The following is an 18,912-nucleotide window of genomic DNA, read 5'->3' as shown; positions in this document are numbered from 1 at the left end:
CACCGGCAAGCCTGGCGAAGATGGGCTGTGCTCGCGGGGAGGCCGGAAGCGGCGGTACGGAGGCCGAGCGGGGATTGGCTGGGGGGGGGGTCATGGCGGGGAAGAGGCGGAAGCGGAAGCGGGGAGGCCGGAAGCGGCGGCGCCATGGAGCTGAGCGAGATGCTGTATAACAAGTCCGAGTACATCGAGACGGTGCGGCGCCCCGCGGGCGGACGAGCAGTGGGCGGAGCCGGGGCAGCGCCGGGCCCGAGCCGGGCCCCCAGCCGCCCTCTCCCGGGCGCGGCCCTGGAGCCGGCCGGCGAGGAGCGGATCCTTCCCCTGCGCCCCAGCCGCTTGATGCGGCGCCCAGGGGCGGCGCTCCGTGAGCAGCCGGGGGCGGGGGGGGTCAGACCGGGCCCCGGAGCCCGACTCCGACAGTGAAGCCTCTGCCCCTGGCCCGCGGGAAGGAACAGGGCGATGATCAAGTGGTCCATCCCCTGCCCTACAGCCCCAGCTTCTGGCAGTCGGAGGTTCAGGGACACCCCGAGCACAGGGTTGTGTCCAATGGCTGATAGCCGTTGATGGACCTCTTCTCTGTGAACTGACCTGATTTTAACCTAGTTATACCTTTGGCCTCTGCAACAACCCCGTTAACAAGTCCACAGGTTGGCTGTGCGTTGCGTGAAGAAGTCTTTTTTGTTTGTTTTTAAACCTGCCTTTTCATTTCAGCGGGTGACCCCTCATTCTTGTATTATGTGAAGGGGTAAATAACACTTGCCTGTTCACTTTCTCCACCTCTCTAGCATCTCCTCCCTAGTTGTCTCTTTTGAAGCTGAACAGCCCCACTCATTTTAATCTCTCCTTGTATGGAAGCTGTTCTATGCCTCCCTGAATTTCTGTTGTCCTCGTCTGTACCTTTTCCAATTCCTACAGACACGCACGCACGCTCTTTCTTTCTCCACCTTTCTGAGATGGGGAGACCAGACCTGCAGGCAGTAGTCAAGGTGTCAGCACACCATGGATTTATGTAGGGGCATTATGATATTTTCTGTTTTATTAGTTGTCCCTTTTCTAGTGATTCCTAACGTTCTGTTCGCTTTTTTGACTGCTGCTGCACGTTGAGCAAATGTTTACAGAGAACTATCCATGACAACTCCCAAGATCTCTTTCATGAGTGGTAACACCTAATTTAGAATCCATTATTGTTTCCAGTGTGCATTACTTTGCATTTATCAACAGAAATTTCATCTGCCATTTGGTTGCCAAGTCACTCAGTTTTTTGAGATCCCTTTGTAACTCTTTGCAGTCAGCTTTGCACTTAACTATCTTGAGTAACTTAATATCATTTCCAAATTTTGCCACCTCACTGTTCATCCCCTTTTTCCCGTTATTTATGAATATGTTGACAGCACAAGTCTCAGTATAGCTTCTTGGGCGGCCCCTGCTATTTGCCTATCTCCATTGTGAAAACTGATAATTTATTCCTGCCCCTTTTTCCTATCATTTAACCAGTTAGTCATCCATGAGAGAACCTTCCCTCTTATTCCGTGAATGCTTAGTTTGCTTTATTTCCCAGAACTCCCACAGGAGACATTGCTCCTGCCCTAAAGAGCATCCAGTCCAAGGCTGGTCTTGACAGATCGGTATGGAAGGATTGCAGAGCGGACAGGAGGATGCAGATCCTGTCTCTGCATCTGTTCTAGGTGCATGCAGGTTTTGGTATACAGGGCATCCGGGCAACCCTTGCCTGTGGGAGCTCCCACTCCAGAAGAGCAGGCTGCACTGGGAGGCCCAAAGGAAGGCGTTATCTGAGATTTTAAAAGTCTCTTTTTCGTCTTAGTAGAGTTTTTGTTTTTCCTACTTGCAGGCCACCAAATCGGGGGCGTTAGGAGAGAGGAGTATGACAAGGGTTATGGCCTAGCACATCTGTCACTTCTTCCTTGTATTCTTTAAATTACAATATTACAGTCTTGGAGCAGGTTTCAGAGTAACAGCCGTGTTAGTCTGTATTCGCAAAAAGAAAAGGAGGACTTGTGGCACCTTAGAGACTAACCAATTTATTAGAGCATAAGCTTTCGTGAGCTACAGCTCACTTCCTCAGATGCATATCGTGGAAACTGCAGCAGGCTTTATATATACACAGAGAATATGAAACAATACCTATTCCCACCCCACTGTCCTGCTGGTAATAGCTTATCTAAAGTGATTTCCAGCACAAATCCAAGTTTTCTCACCCTCCACCCCCCCACACAAATTCACTCTCCTGCTGGTGATAGCCCATCCAAAGTGACAACTCTTTACACAATGTGCATGACAATCAAGCTGGGCTATTTCCTGCATAAATCCAGGTTCTCACATCCCCCCCACCCCCATACACACACAAACTCACTCTCCTGCTGGTAATAGCTCATCCAAACTGACCACTCTTCAAGTTAAAATCCAAGTTAAACCAGAACATCTGGGGGGCGGGGTAGGAAAAAACAAGAGGAAACAGGCTACCTTGCATAATGACTTAGCCACTCCAAGTCTCTATTTAAACCTAAATTAATAGTATCCAATTTGCAAATGAATTCCAATTCAGCAGTTTCTCGCTGGAGTCTGGATTTGAAGTTTTTTTGTTTTAAGATAGCGACCTTCATGTCTGTGATCGCGTGACCAGAGAGATTGAAGTGTTCTCCGACTGGTTTATGAATGTTATAATTCTTGACATCTGATTTGTGTCCATTTATTCTTTTACGTAGAGACTGTCCAGTTTGACCAATGTACATGGCAGAGGGGCATTGCTGGCACATGATGGCATATATCACATTGGTGGATGTGCAGGTGAACGAGCCTCTGATAGTGTGGCTGATGTTATTAGGCCCTGTGATGGTGTCCCCTGAATAGATATGTGGGCACAGTTGGCAACGGGCTTTGTTGCAAGGATAAGTTCCTGGGTTAGTGGTTCTGTTGTGTGGTATGTGGTTGTTGGTGAGTATTTGCTTCAGGTTGCGGGGCTGTCTGTAGGCAAGGACTGGCCTGTCTCCCAAGATTTGTGAGAGTGTTGGGTCATCCTTTAGGATAGGTTGTAGATCCTTAATAATGCGTTGGAGGGGTTTTAGTTGGGGGCTGAAGGTGACGGCTAGTGGCGTTCTGTTATTTTCTTTGTTAGGCCTGTCCTGTAGTAGATAACTTCTGGGAACTCTTCTGGCTCTATCAATCTGTTTCTTTACTTCTGCAGGTGGGTATTGTAGTTGTAAGAAAGCTTGACAGAGATCTTGTAGGTGTTTGTCTCTGTCTGAGGGGTTGGAGCAAATGCGGTTGTATCGCAGAGCTTGGCTGTAGACGATGGATCGTGTGGTGTGGTCAGGGTGAAAGCTGGAGGCATGCAGGTAGGAATAGCGGTCAGTAGGTTTCCGGTATAGGGTGGTGTTTATGTGACCATTGTTTATTAGCACTGTAGTGTCCAGGAAGTGGATCTCTTGTGTGGACTGGACCAGGCTGAGGTTGGTGGTGGGATGGAAATTGTTGAAATCATGGTGGAATTCCTCAAGGGCTTCTTTTCCATGGGTCCAGATGATGAAGATGTCATCAATATAGCGCAAGTAGAGTAGGGGCTTTAGGGGACGAGAGCTGAGGAAGCGTTGTTCTAAATCAGCCATAAAAATGTTGGCATACTGTGGGGCCATGCGGGTACCCATAGCAGTGCCGCTGATCTGAAGGTATACATTGTCCCCAAATGTGAAGTAGTTATGGGTAAGGACAAAGTCACAAAGTTCAGCCACCAGGTTAGCCGTGACATTATCGGGGATAGTGCTCTTGACGGCTTGTAGTCCATCTTTGTGTGGAATGTTGGTGTAGAGGGCTTCTACATCCATAGTGGCCAGGATGGTGTTATCAGGAAGATCACCGATGGATTGTAGTTTCCTCAGGAAGTCAGTGGTGTCTCGAAGGTAGCTGGGAGTGCTGGTAGCGTAGGGCCTGAGGAGGGAGTCTACATAGCCAGACAATCCTGCTGTCAGGGTGCCAATGCCTGAGATGATGGGGCGCCCAGGATTTCCAGGTTTATGGATCTTGGGTAGTAGATAGAATATCCCAGGTCGGGGTTCCAGGGGTGTGTCTGTGCGGATTTGATCTTGTGCTTTTTCAGGAAGTTTCTTGAGCAAATGCTGTAGTTGCTTTTGGTAACTCTCAGTGGGATCAGAGGGTAATGGCTTGTAGAAACTCGTGTTGGAGAGCTGCCGAGCAGCCTCTTGTTCATATTCCGACCTATTCATGACGACAACAGCACCTCCTTTGTCAGCCTTTTTGATTATGATGTCAGAGTTGTTTCTGAGGCTGTGGATGGCATTGCGTTCCGCATGGCTGAGGTTATGGGGCAAGTGATGCTGCTTTTCCACAATTTCAGCCCGTGCACGTCGGCGGAAGCACTCTATGTAGAAGTCCAGTCTGCTGTTTCGACCTTCAGGAGGAGTCCACCTAGAATCCCTCTTTCTGTAGTGTTGGTAGGGAGACCTCTGTGGATTAGTATGCTGTTCAGAGGTATTTTGGAAATATTCCTTGAGTCGGAGACGTCGATGTGATATGTGCCATCATGTGCCAGCAATGCCCCTCTGCCATGTACATTGGTCAAACTGGACAGTCTCTACGTAAAAGAATAAATTGACACAAATCAGATGTCAAGAATTATAACATTCATAAACCAGTCGGAGAACACTTCAATCTCTCTGGTCACGCGATCACAGACATGAAGGTCGCTATCTTAAAACAAAAAAACTTCAAATCCAGACTCCAGCGAGAAACTGCTGAATTGGAATTCATTTGCAAATTGGATACTATTAATTTAGGCTTAAATAGAGACTTGGAGTGGCTAAGTCATTATGCAAGGTAGCCTGTTTCCTCTTGTTTTTTCCTACCCCCCCCCCCCCAGATGTTCTGGTTTAACTTGGATTTTAACTTGAAGAGTGGTCAGTTTGGATGAGCTATTACCAGCAGGAGAGTGAGTTTGTGTGTGTATGGGGGTGGGGGGGATGTGAGAACCTGGATTTATGCAGGAAATAGCCCAGCTTGATTGTCATGCACATTGTGTAAAGAGTTGTCACTTTGGATGGGCTATCACCAGCAGGAGAGTGAATTTGTGTGGGGGGGTGGAGGGTGAGAAAACCTGGATTTGTGCTGGAAATCACTTTAGATAAGCTATTACCAGCAGGACAGTGGGGTGGGAATAGGTATTGTTTCATATTCTCTGTGTATATATAAAGCCTGCTGCAGTTTCCACGATATGCATCTGAGGAAGTGAGCTGTAGCTCACGAAAGCTTATGCTCTAATAAATTGGTTAGTCTCTAAGGTGCCACAAGTCCTCTTAGTCTTGGAGCAGAGTCCCAATGGAAGATTGACTGCCAGAAGAGAGTCCGAAGAAGAGATTCAATGGAGGACAGTTGACTATTCAGCTGACACTACATTGGATCTTGCCTAAAGACTAACATCCAGGAGTCCTGGAGGCAACGTGAAAGCATTCTGTTTGCAAACTGTGTGTTATAAAATTCTATAATGAAGGTTCATTATTATAAAGGACCCCACACAATCCACAGATATAATAAGACGTTTGTATCACAAGGCTGTATTTCTGTCACTGATCGTCTCTCTGTCTCTTGGTTTCCCTCAGGCATCTGGCAACAAAGTCAGCAGACAGTCAGTGCTCTGCGGAAGCCAGAACATAGTTCTGAATGGAAAGGTGGGTAATACCAAGTCACTGGTGTACTTCTTGTAAAATCAAGCATTTCTGTGGTTTACAGTCAAACTCTCATGTGATAAATTGTATAATCAACTGTTTGACCACACTTTGATTTGTTATTAAATATAGTCAAGGCCAAATACCCAGTGTCAGATTTATTAATATGGTACAGGGAAAAGGTTCTACACAGTACAGTCTCCGGGAAGCCAAGCCATGCAGTGATGTTACATTCACCTTATGCAAGTGGTGTGCTCCTCAAGTTACACATTTTAGCTGGTATTATTTATATGATGAGTTTACAAGTTGTATATCTCTTTACATGTCACTAAAATCTAACCCGTCAGTTCCATCCCTGCCCATCTTGGCTAATAGTCATTGATAGACCTATACTCCATGAACTTATCTATTTCTTTTTGTCCCAGTTCCCTAGTTTCTTGTCCTGTTCCTTCCTGATCTTTGCTTTGGATACTAGCATTCAAGGTACTGGTCCGTGAGGGTACTTCGCTAACTTGTACCAAGACATACAACAAACGTATCTTGATTTTTGATGTTTCTTAACTACTTATACCAAATGCTTACTTCAGCAAATGCAAGTAGTAGTTATGGGATACAGAGCATAATTGTACAGGGTTATGGTATAGGCCAGTTTAGATTATATTACTGTTGCAATATTTGGGCTTACTATTAGTGCTTAATGCATACTTATATATATATATATATATATATGCGCTTGGATAATAGATAGATAGATTCCAAGACCAGTAGGGACCACTGTGATCATCTAGTCTGATCTCCTGCATAGCACAGGCCACAGAACTTCCCCAAAGTAATTCCTAGAGCAGAGATTTTACAATAATATTCAATCATGATTTTAAAAATGTGGGTGATGGAGAATCCTCCACAATCCTGGGTAAATTGTTCCAGTGGTTCTCACAGTTAAAAATTTACACCCTTATTTACAGTCTGAATTTATCTAGCTTCAACTTCTAGCTGTTGGATCAATTGCAGTACTGGGATCCAAAATCTCTGCACTCACTGTGTAGCCTTTGGGCAAGCTGCTTAACCTTTCTGTGCCTCAACCTGACTATTAGTGGAGTGGAAATAAGAACTGAACCCTTTGTATGGTGTCTTGAGGCTTCATTAATTTGTCTTGGGATGCTCTCATGAAAGGGACTTTAACAGTGAATCTGCATTTTCTATTCTTATTCATGTGGTTTGCTCTATAGGGCCACAATTCATACACTAATATGTGCTTGTGATACAAGTTGGTGTTCCTTGGGCCCAACTGAGTCCTGCTGTAAGATATAATTTCATTGAAATTACACTAGTGCTCAGTGTGGCCCCATATATTATAATAAAGCTACTGAAAACATTGGCAGAACTTGAACTCGTTTGGCTCTGTTTCTCTTGTTTCCTAGACGATAGTTATGAATGATTGTATCATTCGTGGTGATCTGGCAAACGTAAGAGTTGGACGCCACTGTGTTGTGAAAAGCCGCAGTGTCATCAGGCCGCCTTTCAAGAAATTCAGCAAGGGGTAGGAGTTTATATTTCTTCTGTGCTATGCTGTGAGGCTTGTTAAACTGAAAGGTGAACTTAGAAGCTTTGGATTTGCTAAGAGCTGAACTCAGGGGACTGTTTCTCTTGCTACGGTTTTGCATAAATCCTCCTAAGTCAGCATTTTCTCCTAGTCCCTGCTCTGCTTTGTGAGTCAGTAATCCTGTTAAATTGCAGCATGGAAATCACTAGGCTGAACTCGGACATGTAGGTGAAGGAGAGGCTGATCTATTTATTTAAAATGTATATATTTGCCATCTTTAAGTCTAAGAATCCAAACCACTAGCAAAATATATTTAAACAATTCTGTTTAAACTTTTCAGTTCACCTTTTAAAAATACTTACTCATTTTCTAAGGCCTGAATGCAGCCTGGGACTAGCACATACTCTTCCAATGCACCTCAGCCAGATCTAACTATATTAATACCATATTTTAATAATATCTATAAAGGAAGAGTCTTGCATTGTACAATATACATCTCAGATATCTGGTACTGGAGATAACTAGGCTGGAATATTATTTGTAGGGTTCTGTTTATTTGTCCTTTGGCGTCTGTGGCTATTTAACATGCATGGAAAAACATCTCCAAACTGATCCATCAGGCTACTATACTTCCTTCTTTCAAGACCAGCCTCTGCCCTGGATGCCTATAGGAAATCAGCCAGTTAATGATAACTAGATTGTAGAGCAGTTGAGCATACCAAGTGGTTGTTTATTTGTAACAGAAAAAGATGTGTATCTAAAAATGTGTGTGTGTGTTTGTATGTTAGTTGTCATGTGTGGCCCAATCCTGCAATGAGAGGTGGACCAGGGATCCCTGCACTCACATGAAGCTCCATCTGAATGCAGTGATTGCTCATGTATACACATTGCAGGGTCCAGGGCTTTAGATACCATATTCCAGCAATAGTCTCCCAGAGTTGAGGAATTTCTAATATAAACTGCATGCTTGAAATTAATTTAACTTTAAAATGCCCTGTCGGACTGACTTTCTTCATCAAAAGAAGCAAAATAGACACAACCATTTTTTTTCCCCCTTTGCAGTGGGTCTCTTATGACCCACTTGTATCTAATACCTTGACTGAAGCATTGGCAAAAGAAATCCCTAAAGATTCCCATGTCTAAATGCACACTCAACCCACTGGCCTTTATTTACATCTAATCCGAACATAGAGCTGTCCTTTGGGACCATGTATCACCTATAGATATTTTGAATTAACCTTCGTACCCAGTCATGGGCTATTATGGCCTTCTCAATGTTTATCAGTAGATGGCCGCATAAGGATTAAAATCACTTAATCATTCTGAACTTTTAGATTTCATTGATTTATTCTTCTCATTCCCGCTTCCCACTCCGGCTCTTAATACAAAATGCTTTAACAGGCAGCTGACCTAAAGCTCCTAAACAGCACATTAAGCCCAGAAAATGTCAGACTTTGTGTGTTCAGTGTCCTAGCTGCCTTCTTGGAATTTAATAGTTAAAATTCAGTATTCAAAAGAGAACAGATTTAATGGTTTTTTTCTCCTGTGGAGTTTCAAATACAGATAGTTGCTTCATTATTTGAGCCCATTTGTGACAGCCAGAGAGGTACCTCTGCCCTGAAAAGCTTATGGTCCGTTGGGGCAGTATCACAAACCAGTTAGTGTTAATGCTTTATTCAGCCATAGCCAGCTCTCAACCTCAATCCCTGTTCCTCAGGCACAAGTGACATGCAGGGAACAAAACTGGAGTGCGTCATGTGCTGACAATCTCTGGCCAGCAGCTCAGACAGCATAATTTAGAGCAACTCTTGAGCTGCGGTTTTAGGCCCCATCCAGTCCCAGGAGCAGAAAGGGGGTTTAGAGCCACTTTTTTCCACCTTCCTTCCTCTAAGTAGAGCTTAGACAGACCCAGGGATTCAGACCTTAAATTGTTTTTAAAAACACCATCTTGGTGATATTTTCATATGACCACAGAATCTTCTGCTGTGACTGTTACAAGGTGCCTGGTTTGCAAACAGTTGCAGGACACAGTTTAATTCATGAGCAAATGAATGAGCACAGTCCTTGGCTGTGCCCCTAGAGATGTCCTGCTTGAATGTCCTCCAATACTCAACTTCTCAGGCAGTGCCCTAGAATCGAAGTGTCTGGTGCACTAGTAACACAGACACATTAAAGAGCTGCTGGAGTTAGAAGGCAGCAATGCTTCAAGTTTGTAACAGTCAAGCTGGAAGGATGGTCCAGTGATTAGGGCACTAGCCTAGGACTTGAAACCCAGGTTCAATTCCCTGATGTACCATTAGCTTCCTATGTGACCTTTGGCAAGCCACACAGGCGCTCTGTGCCTCAGTTCCCCATCTGTCCAATGGGGAGAACTGCACTGCCCTGTTCATGGGGATGTTGAGAGGATAAATACATTAAAAGATTGTGAGGTGCACAGATACTGTGGCGACGAGGGTCAGATAAGCACCTCAGACAGAATGTCCATGAAGTCTTGGCTGGCAGGACCTACTTGTATCCCTGCATGCTGGTTTGGCTTCTCCTTGTGTGCCCTTCCCCCTCTCTCCCTGCACTAACGCCTATTACAAAAGGTTAATGGTTATCAGTTGGCTTGGTTTGAAAAGTTGCTTGATCATCATGAGGAATTAATATGAAATGCACCGTCTCTGACCAGATCTGTCTTGGCTCCAGGCCCTGCCTTTGGCAAGCTGGTGAGGGTACGGACACTTACATGATTTTGGGTTTAATGGTATTGTGGATTCATCGGTGCTGCAGAGCCTGAGCAAATAACCCCTTCTCCTTCTCCAGAGTTGCTTTCTTCCCTCTCCACATCGGTGATCATGTGTTTATAGAAGAAGACTGTGTTGTCAATGCAGCCCAGATCGGCTCCTACGTTCACATAGGCAAGAATTGTGTCATTGTAAGTACGTGTGGTCAGTCTTCTTTCTTTAAACCCCTCAAATACAGTTAAGAACTTGTACTTCCTTTTGCTGGTTCAGGGCATCAGGGAAATTCCCATCCTTGGGTTAAGAGAGATGGACTAACTTTGGATTGGACCAGAGGTTTCCATACACTGGAACAGATGCTAGCCAGGGGTGATTTGTATTGCTATGGATGGTCCCCACTTTGATGACTCTCCTCATATAATACCCCCTCCCTCAGCTTGGAGCTTGAAAACTCTTTGGGGGCAGAGACTGTGCTCTTTTGTATTGAGAATGCTTCTGAAGCAAAGGAGCTACCAAAACCGTAACTGGTCCCTCAGGCTCCTGGAGCTTAGTGTGAGGAGTCTGTGCTGGACCTGAGTGCACCTCTGTTGCACGCCTTCCAGTCAGGTGTGTATGCGCTCTGCTCTACAACAGAGCTTGAGATTGGGCTTTGGGGAAGGGCAGCACATACAGCTGACTGGGAAACAGCAGGTGCTAGCAGTGTTCTGGAACTGGCACAGTAACTGAGGTCTAGAAAGCCTTGAATAATAGGCCTAAGGCAAGTGTGGAGTTTGCCTGACCACGCCCAAGGGGGTCACTTGTGTAATTGATTATGCTGTTAGTGACACTGCCTTATTTTAGTTGAGAACAACCTCTGGATTCTACATTTATACCCACTGATAATGCTAGATCCTGCAGCCTACTCAGCTGCTTCAGAGGGAAAAAGGCAGCCAGCTGTAGTTCAGATTAACCGATACACCTTACGCCAAACATGTGCCCATAACACTAGGTCTTTATCAGACATCAAACACTGCAAAGCCACATTGCCTTCTGCTCCACAGAAACCTGGAGTTGGGGAGGTGCCAGCATGTACTGCCTGGAAATGATCAAAGCTAGATGGGAAGGCAGGAATGAGCCAGTGGTATGAAGAGGGAAGAATGCAATAATGTCTTTAAATGGCTTAATGCTGACAGGCAGGAAAAATGAGGGTGGGTGTAATTAAATGTGGTAAAAAGGCCCTTTCTGAGAGCTGTGACCTTATTACCTGAGACACAGAATCCCTAATATGCAGGGACATACACTTAGGTTTCAGTTCCTCAAGGAAAATGATGGCTACTTCTCCACTGTCTGGTTTATTCCCCTTCCTTGCAGCACATGGCACCTTCAGTTTCTTCTCTCCAAGAGTAACTCGTGCAGGCAGGAGAGGCCCCAAGGGCTCCTTTTTCAGAGCCAATGTCCCAGGGGTATCTCTCACAAGTCAAACCAGGCTGGAAGACTTTAGAAAAGTCTCATGAAGGAACTGAGATACCATGGCATTGTGAGGCCTCTATAGCTCCTATCTGCCTGTAATGAATGGCCAAATAATGACTCCCATTAGAAATGGCTTTCTGTATCAGTTGGCAGTTTATCATCAAGATTAATGTGCAGTTTGCTGTATCATCATTTGGATAAATGAATGTATGGAGCATTAATTGCTAATCTTTTCAGACAGGCTCCCAAGTGTCTTTGAACAGAGTGACTCTTTCAAAAAGGTTAATGTCCTGAGTTTCATTAAATATTGCAGCAATTTCAGTCTAATCGCTGTTGCCTGTTTCAAAGACATGCTTGTTCTTTTCAAACATTGTGTTTACACAAGGCTAGACAAGTGGACGTCCCTATTAATTGCTATTTGTTTCTGGGCTTTGTCTGCCTCTTTAAGCCAAATAAGAGCAGTTGGGTTATCAGCACGCATTAGCAATTGCTGATGTCAGGGTATCCAGAGGAGAGAGTGGGGCTCAGCTCAGCTCTGATATAGATAGTGCCAAACAGTCAAGGTTATTGAGTACTGCAATGGGGAATATGTTGCCCAATTACTGCATGGGTAGCACTACCAATTCCAACTTGAATATCTACTTACCTGAAGTGGCTTGTTTTAATATGCAAATCCCTACTATGCATTTATGAGGAACACACAGTTTTTCCACACAAGACAATCTCTACTAGTACGTGTTGATCTGTAAAACATTAAAGTTTGCAATGTATGTTAACGCACAAGAAGTTATTGTTGGCCAAAGCTACATAAAACATTTTTATAACTACTCAAAGTGTATGAAAGCAAATAAAAAAAACTAGTAACTCTTACTGAATGCACTAGTGATTTCTAGACTGCCAGCATGGCAGTAAGGGCTTATCGAAACTAGAACATTTTTGCTGCTTTAATTGTGCTAATATAATTTAAGGGGCATTTGCTGTTGTGTGTGGATGGAGTATAAGGGCAACATATCAGTACAGCTGATTTTGCTTCCCAAATCAGAAATAAGCTATACCAATATAAGGTAGCTTTATCCAGTATAACTGCATCTATATTAGGCCTTATACAAGTACAACTATTGGTTTTGTTTGTTTTTTTAAAAAAATCACACCCCTAACCAACATTATGCTGATATAACTTCTAGTATAGACCAGGCCTAATAGTGAAATCAGCAATCAGAGCTGAGAGAAGAACCCTGGGTTGCAGGCAGACATCTTGCTTCTTACAGACAGCCCTCATGTTGACTTTGACTAATAAAGAGCAGTCAGACTCACTTTTGAATATTAGAGACACGAGTAGGAGTAAGACAAAGTGTGGTGGTGGTGTTATACAATCAAACAGAATCCGGTCTTTGTTTCAGGGTCGTAGGTGTGTTTTGAAAGACTGCTGCAAAATTCTAGCCAACACAGTTCTACCCCCTGAAACTGTGGTCCCACCTTTTACAGTCTTTTCAGGCTGCCCAGGTAAAGTCCATTTAATTTTACTTCCAGTATAAATTCAGCTAACTTGTATCCGATATTTAAAAGAAATACAACACCCTGATGTGGAGAAGGCCAGGTAGGCTCCTTGGTTGCACTGTCTTATAGTAATAGAGTTGGGGGGAAGTGCTCAGTGAACTGAAAAGTAACAATTCTAACCAATGGACCTCACTGTCTGAGGATATTATTGGGACAGGAGTTTAGTAGGAGTAAGCATAGCATCTGCGCATTCAATAGCTAGGTTAATATGGCTAGGGCTTGTCAGTCTGATTGCCAGCTCGGACCATTCTTAGTTACAGAATTGCTTCCTATCAGAGCTCAGAATCAGCAACATGACCGATCAAGCATCCAGCATTCCACAAGCAGTTCTTCTTTGGCATCAAGAGTCTCCTTCTCTTCTCTGCCATATGCTCTGGATTTGCAGGTGCCTCCATAAACACAGCTGGAGAGGCTCCTGTTAGACCACTGTGCATGTGCTACATATATGGGGAGAGGCTCCTGTTAGACTACCCCTCTGTGCTGGTACAGAGCCCACCCCAACAGCACTGCTGACCATACTGGAGGTGTCAATGTTCCAGTCATTTGGAAACAGCAGTGGTGGAAAGGTCAATGTAACCTTTGTTACTAGCCTTCCTTTAGGAAAGAGCTTTCATGACCCTTGTTTATCTAGGATGGGTGTAAGCTATTAAGAGATCTAGCTGGAGACAGACTGCCTTACTGCATCTCTTAGGGGATGATAGGGGAAGCCACACTTTTGTATTGATCTACATGAGAGCAGTGTCCCTACACAAGCCCATGGGTTGCTCTATATACTGCAGGTTAAACAGCATAAATACTAGTGGAGAAGCTGAATAAAACTCTTCAGGCTCACTGCTTCCCAAGAGAACACTTGCATTCATGCTCTTCTTGGTTTTTCAGGGCTCTTCTCTGGAGAACTCCCAGAATGCACCCAAGAGCTGATGATTGATGTTACAAAGAGCTATTACCAGAAGTTCTTGCCACTTACTCAGGTCTAGTAGCCAATTTACTGTGTTTCAGAGAAGTGAAGGCACTATAGGGAGCTTTGGGGGATGGGAGGGATGTTTAATGAGCTCTGCTGTTTGGAGTGGCATGTCCCCGCTCTGTGCTATTAACACTACAGCTCCAGCAAGCAGAACCTTGTGAAAAGTTCCTATGTCATGTTTAAACTTTGTATATTTGCTCAAATGTATTTCATTCCATGTTGTCTGGGAGGTGTGCCATTCGACATTTTGGGGTTGGAGTGCAGTTACAATTCCCACTAGATTAATGCATTCTGCTGCAACTGAGCAATGAGGCAGGATCGTACTGTAAATACTTCCTAGCCAAAGTGAATTGCACACATCTGTTCTATTCAGCTTCAAAGCCATTGTGTCTGACTCTTAGAAATAACCTTCATTCTTGAACAGAGCGGCTGTGTGGCCAACATCTTCATTAAGGGTGACTACTGTAAATACTTACTCTGTCCAAGTAAGAGCCAGGATTTTCCTTCATCTCCCCTCTAGCCCGTGGACCGAGATTCTCTCCCACACTAAGAATAGAACATCCTCTGCCTCCCTTGGCTACTGAAAAGCTTGAAGCAAGCTTAGCTTCCCTGACTCCTACCCCACAGGCCTATGGGCTGAGTCTTGGCTTTCTCTGCCCTGTGTGAAGGGACACGTCTCATCATCTGGTTACTTCCAGCAGTAGGGACATTTACCTCCACTAATCCCAGACGCCTTGCAGGGTTAGTTTTCATGGCTGATGCCCATTTTCCTTCTGAGCATCATGCAGCTCAGAGTCAAATGGGATTATGGAAAGAGGATGCCCCCTGCTGCATTGAATTATCTGGAACCAGAAGTGGGAGCATGTGGCATTTGTCCAGGGTTGCAGTGCTGCACGGGGCACAGCCTATTGGCATCTCTTACTTACAATGTAAAACTAACATGAAAAAATCAAATCCCTAGAAAAAGTAGCGTCTGAACAAATGCCAAAATGCCACTCTAAGCACAATTCTTATGGAGGTAGCCTGTGTGCCTAATTCACATAAGGCTACAAACTCCACACACTTGACTCCTGTAGGGTGGGCCCTGCCAAGGATAAACAGAGTCTCCTCATGTTAGATTGTATTCAAACTTAACATTTCCCCTTCCCTGCTGAACGTGGGGGCCTCTGTAGGGTATCTTACATGGACCGGGGAGCCAGGGTGCATGGCAGTAGTGTTGTAGGCATGCAGTGGTGAGAATAGTAGCGACGGGCCTTTAGCTGTTTTGTCTCACGTAGGGCTCTGACACACATTAACTAGCAGCTATATAAATACTAAGTGTGTTGTAACTACGGTTAATCAAATGTAACACCACTGTCTGGTTTGTTTGTATTTTTTACTGTACATAAATTAAAAGCCTCTTATATGGGTCAAGTGACTTGAAAGTTGTAACTTTCCAAGTCCAATTGCTCTGAAAGCAGAGTAAGCTTTCTGCCAAGGGCACTGAGTTCCTGCTGTGTTGGACTCATTCCACATTCTGTTGTTCAGAGAGAGGCACCTGAACGATTTATTATCAGGCATTTAGTTTGAGTGCATTCAAGAGCCTTTTGCATCACCAAAAACAGAATAACTTGTGCTGTTGCTGTCCGTTTCACCTGTATACCTAGAAACAGAAAAATGAAATTCTAGGGCCACTGACAGGAAACTGTCCTGAAAAACTCTGACAAACACTTACTGACCTTGCACAAAACTATTCACTCAGCTTTAATGTGATAACAGGCCCCAGCCAAAAAAAGACTACTAACTCCAGCCAGGCAGAGAACGGAAGGTGGGTATAAACAGTTGATGAAGGTAAGAACCCTCCAATTTTGCCAAGTAGCAATTAAAAGAGGCAGTGGTAAAGGCATCCTTTAAAAACTGGAATTCCAACCCGAGTGAGGAAAATAGAAAGAACCATGAACTCTGGCAAATCAAATATAATTAGGCAGGTCAAAAAAGAATTTGAAAAGCATCTAGCAAAAGACACAACCTAACTAACAGCAATTTTTTTAACTATATCAGAAGCAGGAGGCCTCTCAAACAAGCAGTGGGGCCACTGGAAGACTGAAGTGCTAAATGAGCACTCAGGGAAGACAAGGCCAGTGCAGAGAAGCTAAATGAATTCTTTCCATCAGTCTTCACTGCAGAGGATGTGATGGAGATTCCCACACCTGACCCATTCCTTTTTAGGTGACAAATCTGAGACATTTTCCCTGATTAAGGTGTCAATAACTGAGTTTTTGGAACAAATTGCTAAATTAAACAGTAGTAAGTCACCAGTATCAGATGGCTTTCACCTACGAGTTCTGAAGGAACTCATGTGAAATTGCAAAACTACTGACTGTGGCATGTAACCCATTGCTTCAATCAGCCTCTGTACCAGGTGACTGGAGGAGAGCTAATGTGACTGATTTTTTTAAAAAGGCTTCAGAGAGAATCCTGGCAATTACAGGCTGGTAAACCTAACTTGAGTACCAGGCAAATTGGTTGGAACTCTAGTGAAGAACAGAATTACCAAATACACGGATGGACGTGATGTGTTGGGGAAAAGTCAACAAGCCTTTTGTAAAGGGACATCGTGCCTCACCAATCTATTAGAATTCTTTGAGGTTGTCAACAAGCATGTGAATAAGAGTGATCCAGTGGATATAGTGTACTTGAACTTTCAGAAAGCCTTTGCTTAACAGCTTTTGGTACGGGACCTTGTCAAAGTGAGCAGTCATGGCATAAGAGGGGAAGTCCTCTCATGGATCCGTAACAGGTTATAAAATAGGAAACAAAATAAATGGACAGTTTTCAAAGTGGAAAGAGGTAAATAGCAGGGTCCCCCAAGGATCTGTACTGGGACCACTGCTATTCAACATATTCATAAATGATCTGGCAGAAGGGGTATACAGTGAAGTGGCAAAATTTGCAGATGATACAAAGTTACTCAAAATAATTAAATCCAAAGCTGTGAAGAGTTACAAAGGGATCTCTCAAAATTGGGTTACTGAGCAACAAAATGGCAGGTGAAATTCAGTTTTTGGTTTAAACCCCTTTCCAGAGGTCTCTTAACACTTTGGTCCTGCATTGGCTAACCAGATCCATTCAGTGGGTGCAACTGTATTTAAGTAAAGTTTAAGAAACCCTGTGAAACTGGGCCTGGAGCCAGATGTTGCTGGAGGCTTAAAGAGCTTTACTGTACATTTCTCTTTGGGTGACCTTGCCTGAGTTTAGTGTGATGAAAAGGTGATGATGGGCCAGGGCCTGCTGCCTTTTCACCTAAGCAGAGCAAGTATTAAGTCAGATGTTCTTGGCATGGGAGGACATTGTGTCCTGTTGCTAAGTGAGCTTAACTGCTGAAAGGATTTGACCCTCCTGTCTATTCCCCTCATGGCCTCTCCATAGAAAAGCAAGAGTTATGTACTCTGCAGCTGTCAGGCACGTGCACATAGATTGACGCCTGGAAGATCACATGCCCAGACACACAAACTGCTGAGCTTCTTGCATGATCACATGGAAGTTAGACATGGAGTAGCTGTAATAACATGTTAAGTCATGTTGCAGAGTGGCACCGATGCTACCAACCATCTCTTTGCTGACTGACCAAGACAGCTCTATGCTTGGCAAGAGAGGGCCAGCAGAAGGGTCCAGCTCTATGCATGTTACCATGATGTCCATGTCTTCAGAGTCTCAACACCACACAGGGCATTTCACAAGGATTTCTTGATTGGTGACCACACCTGGGCATTGTGAAGTTAGTAAAAGGGGAAAACCCCTCTGGAAGATGGGAGCTACTTTTGGATGGTAGAATTAAGGGGGTGTAGTCAAAAGCCATTTGGATGAGTGAGGGGACGTGCTATGGCTCTCCACGCACTAGGATAGCGCTATCTGGTGCTGTGGGGTGTTAGCCCAGCTGTCCAGCCGGGGCCTGCAGGTGCAGGGCTGCCCAGGCACGTGTCCGCATGGAATCCCCTTTTATCATACTGAGCTGCCACGCTGCTGCCTCAATGACCATCTGTTTTGTTGTCTTTGTTAAGGTGGCCTCTGCCAGGGCCTAAAGACCAAGTCACCAGCGAAGACCTCACAAACGCAGCCCTGTTAAAATCCCCTAGATCTGGCCCCTTTAACCTGCATCCTCTGGAGCATCGCTCTGTCCGGGCTCGTCTCTGAACCTCTACCTGCCGGCTGGCTGTACTAACTCGAATGATGAAGTGTTCCTAGGTTTGTGCCTGTCACCATTGCCTCCTGGGAGTTGTAGTTTTCTGGTGTCTACAATTAGCCTGATACAGTAGAATGAACCACAACTTCCACGAGGAGGCTTTGCTGCACAGCTCTGGAGCAAATGGCCACAGTGGAGCTAGTTGGCTTTGGGGGCAATGGAGACTCCGCTACTGGATTCCTCTGTTCAGGAACCTTTTAAAAACATTCTCACTTGCTTAAACAATAAACCAACCCTGCATTCTGCCACCATACTGCTTTGTGGGCCATGAATGCCCTGCCCTTGATGGGCCAGGGCTGTTGGCAGCATTACGCCATGCTCAAATGCTTTGTTTGAAGTATAAACAGGGCTCAGAAACTTAACAAAAATCAGAGCTTTAGGAAGCTGCCTTCTCCCAGCTTGTGCTTCCACGATAGCTGGGGTCAGCCACAAAGGAGATTTCACTATCGCTCCAAGCCTTGTGAGCATTGTGTAACTGCTGGCTATCATAGGGCCCTGCCCCAAGAGGAATGGGCCCCAGGAGCATTGGTGGGGGTCAGACCTGCTCTACAAAGACCAGAGCCCCCAGGCCAGGCCAGAGATTTCTTGGAACTAGTTGACCAATTGGCTGCAATATTAGTGACTTGCAGGGCCTAGTGTTGGCTCCTAACCTGTGTCTAGCACTCCAGCTTCGGAAGAGCCATGAACTCTCAAGTCCTTTCTAGAAAAGATCTTAATGCCTCTAGCTTGAGGTACCAGTTAGCCAGTATTTATTTAAACTTAGC

The 18,912-nt window shown here is 44.7% G+C and overlaps 1 protein-coding gene across 1 annotated transcript; it reads left to right on the top strand.

Moving 5' to 3' along the window:
- The first annotated feature begins 106 nt into the window (after window positions 1-106).
- On the top strand, window positions 107-18,399 carry DCTN5 (dynactin subunit 5). Its single transcript, XM_073361629.1, has 7 exons — window positions 107-192; window positions 5,625-5,693; window positions 7,112-7,230; window positions 10,039-10,150; window positions 12,806-12,908; window positions 13,842-13,933; window positions 17,967-18,399. Exons 1-7 carry the CDS (start codon window positions 145-147, stop codon window positions 17,985-17,987), a joined length of 564 nt encoding a protein of 187 aa, XP_073217730.1. The 5' UTR covers window positions 107-144; the 3' UTR covers window positions 17,988-18,399.
- The last annotated feature ends 513 nt before the right edge of the window (window positions 18,400-18,912 follow it).

The sequence above is a fragment of the Lepidochelys kempii genome, chromosome 10 (assembly GCF_965140265.1).
Source record: "Lepidochelys kempii isolate rLepKem1 chromosome 10, rLepKem1.hap2, whole genome shotgun sequence".
Lineage (NCBI taxonomy): Eukaryota > Metazoa > Chordata > Testudines > Cheloniidae > Lepidochelys > Lepidochelys kempii.
This window is presented reverse-complemented; position numbering and strand designations above follow the sequence as displayed.